Genomic DNA, 4,747 nt, shown 5'->3' with positions numbered 1-4,747 from the left:
TCCCATGAAGTCCTGTACTGCATGTCGCTTCACGTTGAATTTTTGTCGATGTTAAGCCTAGTGAAGACTATTGTATCGTTAATAAAAAATTATTTTTATATTTTGTACAAACAAAATAAATATATTGAAAAATATAAAAACAATAAAAAATTATACTTCAGAAGTTAATTTAGTATCAAAAACATAAAATATTTGAGTAGCCCAAGACAGCCAAAGATTGCAGCGCCACAGCACTGGCGAAAATTTAAATTTGCCGACTGGAATTCTTTCAGATGATTGACTTTCGGATAATCGACGCTCTACTGTATCTCTTAGGCCACCTAATGTCACACTCAGTTTATATCTGGCATTTGAACGCTACTGTGCTTATATTTTTATTTTTGGAATATGGCTCGCAGAGGTTGTATAATTTCTCCCGACAGCTTTATGTTTGTGGTGAATACATAGTGAAAAGTCAACATCCCCTTTATCTGATCCTCTCTTTTTGGAAACAATGGGAGAAAAGGAAAAAGAAGTATGGGACTCTTTCAAGAATGTAGTGCATAAGTTTTTGGGGAATATACCCTGACTACAAAACTATTGTATAATGCATGCTGGCAGTGTATGAAGCTCAAGGATGCAAGATGAGCTTAAGACTCTCATATTGACTATTTTTCCAAAAACTTGGGAGCCTACAGTGAAGAACAGGGTGAAAGATTTTACCAGGATGTCCTTGATATCGAGAGATGTTACCAAGGAAAATGGGATGTCACTATGTTAGCTGAGTACTCTTGGATGCTCAATCGAGAAACCAGAGAAGGAAATCAGAAACAAGTTCAGAGAAGTATCAAAGAGAAGAAAAGGTGTCATAAGAAAAAAGAGTAGGCCTAAAATTGTGTACAGTATAAGTATCAGAAACAATTTTTTTATTAGTTGTAAGAAAATATAATATAGTTCATTGTAATAGCATTTTTATCAAATATTTGTTTTTATTTTGCAAAAAACCTATACCTGATAGGATGTTATGAAAGTCATTTTTAGAATCTATGATCTTTAAAACATATAATTCAGCAAAAATATCCCATGCAGCTGGGAAAAAAATTTTTTTTGCAGACCTGTGTCATTAATAATGAGTCGATAAATTTAAGCACTTTTAGTAATAATTCATTCTGCAAGCATTGAATTACTTTACAGGTCATCATTAAATATTTTAGATACATTCTAATTTATTATAAATATTTTATATCTATTTAATCATGTTTGTGGGTTCCCAGACGAAGTTCAAACTCGAGTAAACTGTGAAATTCTTGCGCAACACAGGATGTAAACGAGACTCTGAACTGTTTGAGTATGTGTCAAACTATCTGTCAAGGTCTTAGCGGAAGACAAACTCTAACACGAGTGCTCATAAATAGGTAGGTCATTGACTCGCGAGTCTATAAAATGTTGGGTGAGATAAACCTTTTTGAACAAAAAAAGGGAAATTTTTGATATATGAAAGATGAAAATGATCATTAAATTCTTAGACGTCAAAAAAAATGGTAAACAACGGCCTGAGTTATGAGTGCAGGTGTTATTGTTTTATAAACAGTCACGGAGCAGAGTCGACAAAGAGGTATCAAATGGACACCTCAAATCGGACCTTTCCCACAACCTGAAAAGGTTTCATCTTGCACCTGGAGACAAAGGAGAGACCAATCGGGAAGTGAGGAATGGGACGAGGGACCAATTCGAAATGTGAATAGTGGGGGAAAAACTATAAAAATTGGAACTTCAAGGTCAAAGAGGCGTCTCCTCTGGATTAAACCTACAGTTGTGCTTTATCTATTGTGTTGTGCTACTGCCAATCACCTAGGACTCCGCAGCTTAACACCAAACATCTGCATCGTCCAGCAATCCTTCTCGTCCGCCCAGGCTACGACCGATCACCTGAACTCTCACCGTTTCATAGGAACACTGAGATTTTGGAATTGTCCAATATCGATGTAAGCATGAATTTGAACAAATAAATGGGGTTTTCTCTTGTAAAACACTTGTTCTTCATTTGCCTCCTTCGCCACCACACACATACACGTTTTCCCTTAGGCTCATTCTGACGCAGGATAAATTGTACTCCCCTTGAAGTCGGCAAACCTTACATGTTACATATTCTGTGATATGTTGTCATATCCTTGAGGTTACAATATATAAAAGTTATAATGTTTTACATATTGCTAAATTTAGACTTTGTAATTTTAAAATGCATTTTTTTGTATATAACAAAAATATGAATGCATATATTTTGGTACTTTGTCATTATCTAATTTATACTATTTTATTGCTGACATATTTTTATATGTATAATGTTTTATGTTCACTCATTATAATTACTCAAGACTTCTCTATACTGATGATGAAACAACCTGTTAATATTAAGCAGGGTAAGTATGTTTTTAACAACAGCTACCACATAATTGGAGTAAAGAAATGTTTACAATCTAAACTATTGTAATACAATAGTTTAGATTGTAAACATTTGTAAACATCTAAACTATTGTAATACAATAGTTTAGATTGTAAACATTTCCTTACTTCAATTATATAGTAATTTATACCAGCTGTTGTTAGAAGTAGTACTAAAAGCTTCAAAATGCTTATTTATCTGAGGATGGTAATAACTATAAGTTAAACTTTGTGCACTCACCATGGTTTTTGCTCACATGTTAAGATGTTTTTTGTTTTTTTGGACAGAAAAAATAAAAAATGTTTCTGATAAGTTTAAGCTAAGTATTTTAGTGTTTTAAATATATATGTAAAGGTAAAGATAAACCACTCAAACTAGAAGCATAGCTCAGTGCCTAAAAACTGGTTTGATGACTGAAATAAAAGAACACATTTGAAATAAAAGAACAAAATAAGAAAGATGACTGAAATAAAAGAACAAAATAAGAAAGGGAAGAGGTTTTTGGATACCTTGATCAGTGAACAGAAGCTTTGGAGAAGGAGGCAAGACAAGAAGACTCCCAAGTTTAATGATGGGAATTGAAAGACTAGAAGAAGAAACTTTACAAGTCAAAAGATGTATCCACTTTTGTAAAAAAAACTGTGGGGTCTGCCAGTTTAATGAAATAAACTGTTGTTGGAAGTACAGAGAACTGTTCCATCTCCCTGCCACAGATCCTTTTGATGTTATAGCAATTGTTACGGTGGGAGGATTCAAGAAATACAATTCAAAGAAACAGCATTTGCATCTAGTGATTGATTTCACCACTTGGTATTTATGGACATTAAGCTCCAGAACTCAAACTGTCAAGGACTTCATGTACTTAATAAACGGTATCATACAAATACAAAGACCAAAAATGATATTGGCAGACAGGTATGCAGGAATTAACTCAAAAGAATTCATACATTTTCTATGAAAACAAAAAATAAAATTAACATTTATATCTTCCAATTATCTGGCAAGTAATGGCTTATGTGAAAGCATTAACCAAACTATCATGACCCAGTTGTGCTGAAAAATGGATGAAATCAGCAGAATCAGTTGTTGGAGTAAATTACTAAAAATAGTAATGAAGGAATATAACAACTCTCCTCACTCAGTAACAGGTTTTTCACCAAAATATCTCATTTGACATTCCACCTTTCCTTCAAGTCATACTAAATGCTCTCCTTCCAGTAGAAGAAGCTAAAAAATTGGCTTACAAAAGTATTCAAAGGAAGCATGAAGTGAATAAGAATTATTTTGATAACAGACATTAGAAAATAATAATAAACCCAGGGGACCTAGTACTAGTTGAAAATAAAAATGCAATCACACAAAAAAAATTAGAACCCCTAATGTCTGGCCCATATAAAGTAATAAGACAAGTATCAAATATCTTATATGAAATAGAATGGGGAAAAAAGAAACCTGTTAGACATCATCCATATATGTAAGTTACGTTTATACAACAGCCCACTCTTGGATTTACAAAGTAGGGGGTGTAAAGGTAAAGATAAACCACCAAAACTAGAAGCACAGCTCAGTGCCTAAAAACCAGTGTGACAACTGAAACAAAAGAACACATTTGGAACAAGAAGAAAGGGGAGAAGTTTTTGATTACCTTGTCCAATGAACAGAAGCTATGAGAAAACTCCAGTTTAACGATGAGAATTGAAAGACTAGAAGAAGAAACTTTACATACATATATATGTATAAAATATCTGAAATGTTTAAAACAATTTTCAAATACATTTTTTATTCAAGTTCTAATGTTTTATAAAATTGTTACATTTAGAATTAATAGTATACACAGTGAAATCTGCTATTACAATAACAGATATTGTCATCAAAAACCCATTTTTCTCAGGATTAGCTTGTCTCAAAACACAAAATTTATTCTATTAATATATATATGTTAGTCAAAACACGTTTTTAGTTAAAACCCGTTTTGTCTAGCTAAAACTAGTTCTAACTCAAATTCATTTTTGACTAGCAGTAAATTCTAGTTTTAACTAGACAAAACACGTTTTGTCTAGTTAATTTACTGCTGTACATGTTTTGATTTTAGATAAAATTAGTTTTAACTAATGTTAAAAGTTAAAACTAATTTTAGCTACATAAATATGTTTGGGGGAAATAAATAAAGTTATGTATAGTGATTCGGCGGAAGATGCCTAACATTTTGCTTATGAAGGAAATTACAGCGCTAATTTGGGTTTAGGAGCCCTCTAATGAAAATATCATATTCTGGAGTATGTTTTTCAAATAAAACTTTGGAGTTTATTTTAAAAAATTGTATAC

The 4,747-nt window shown here is 32.3% G+C and overlaps 1 protein-coding gene across 1 annotated transcript in view; it reads left to right on the top strand.

The window, feature by feature from the left end:
• Positions 1 to 2,993: 2,993 nt before the first annotated feature.
• The window catches only part of LOC111626608 (S-phase kinase-associated protein 2-like), a 26,306-nt gene continuing 24,552 nt past the window's right edge, over positions 2,994 to 4,747 (top strand). Inside the window, exon 1 of the mRNA XM_023370045.1 lies at positions 2,994 to 3,337. Coding sequence (XP_023225813.1) covers positions 2,994 to 3,337 — 344 coding nt within the window. The remainder of the gene's footprint in view (positions 3,338 to 4,747) is intronic.

The sequence above is a fragment of the Centruroides sculpturatus genome, unplaced genomic scaffold, assembly GCF_000671375.1.
Source record: "Centruroides sculpturatus isolate CEXI.00-Female unplaced genomic scaffold, Cexi_2.0 scaffold465, whole genome shotgun sequence".
In the NCBI taxonomy this organism is placed as follows: domain Eukaryota; kingdom Metazoa; phylum Arthropoda; class Arachnida; order Scorpiones; family Buthidae; genus Centruroides; species Centruroides sculpturatus.
Note: the sequence above shows the minus strand (reverse complement) of the source record. Positions and strands in the feature narration are given on the sequence as shown.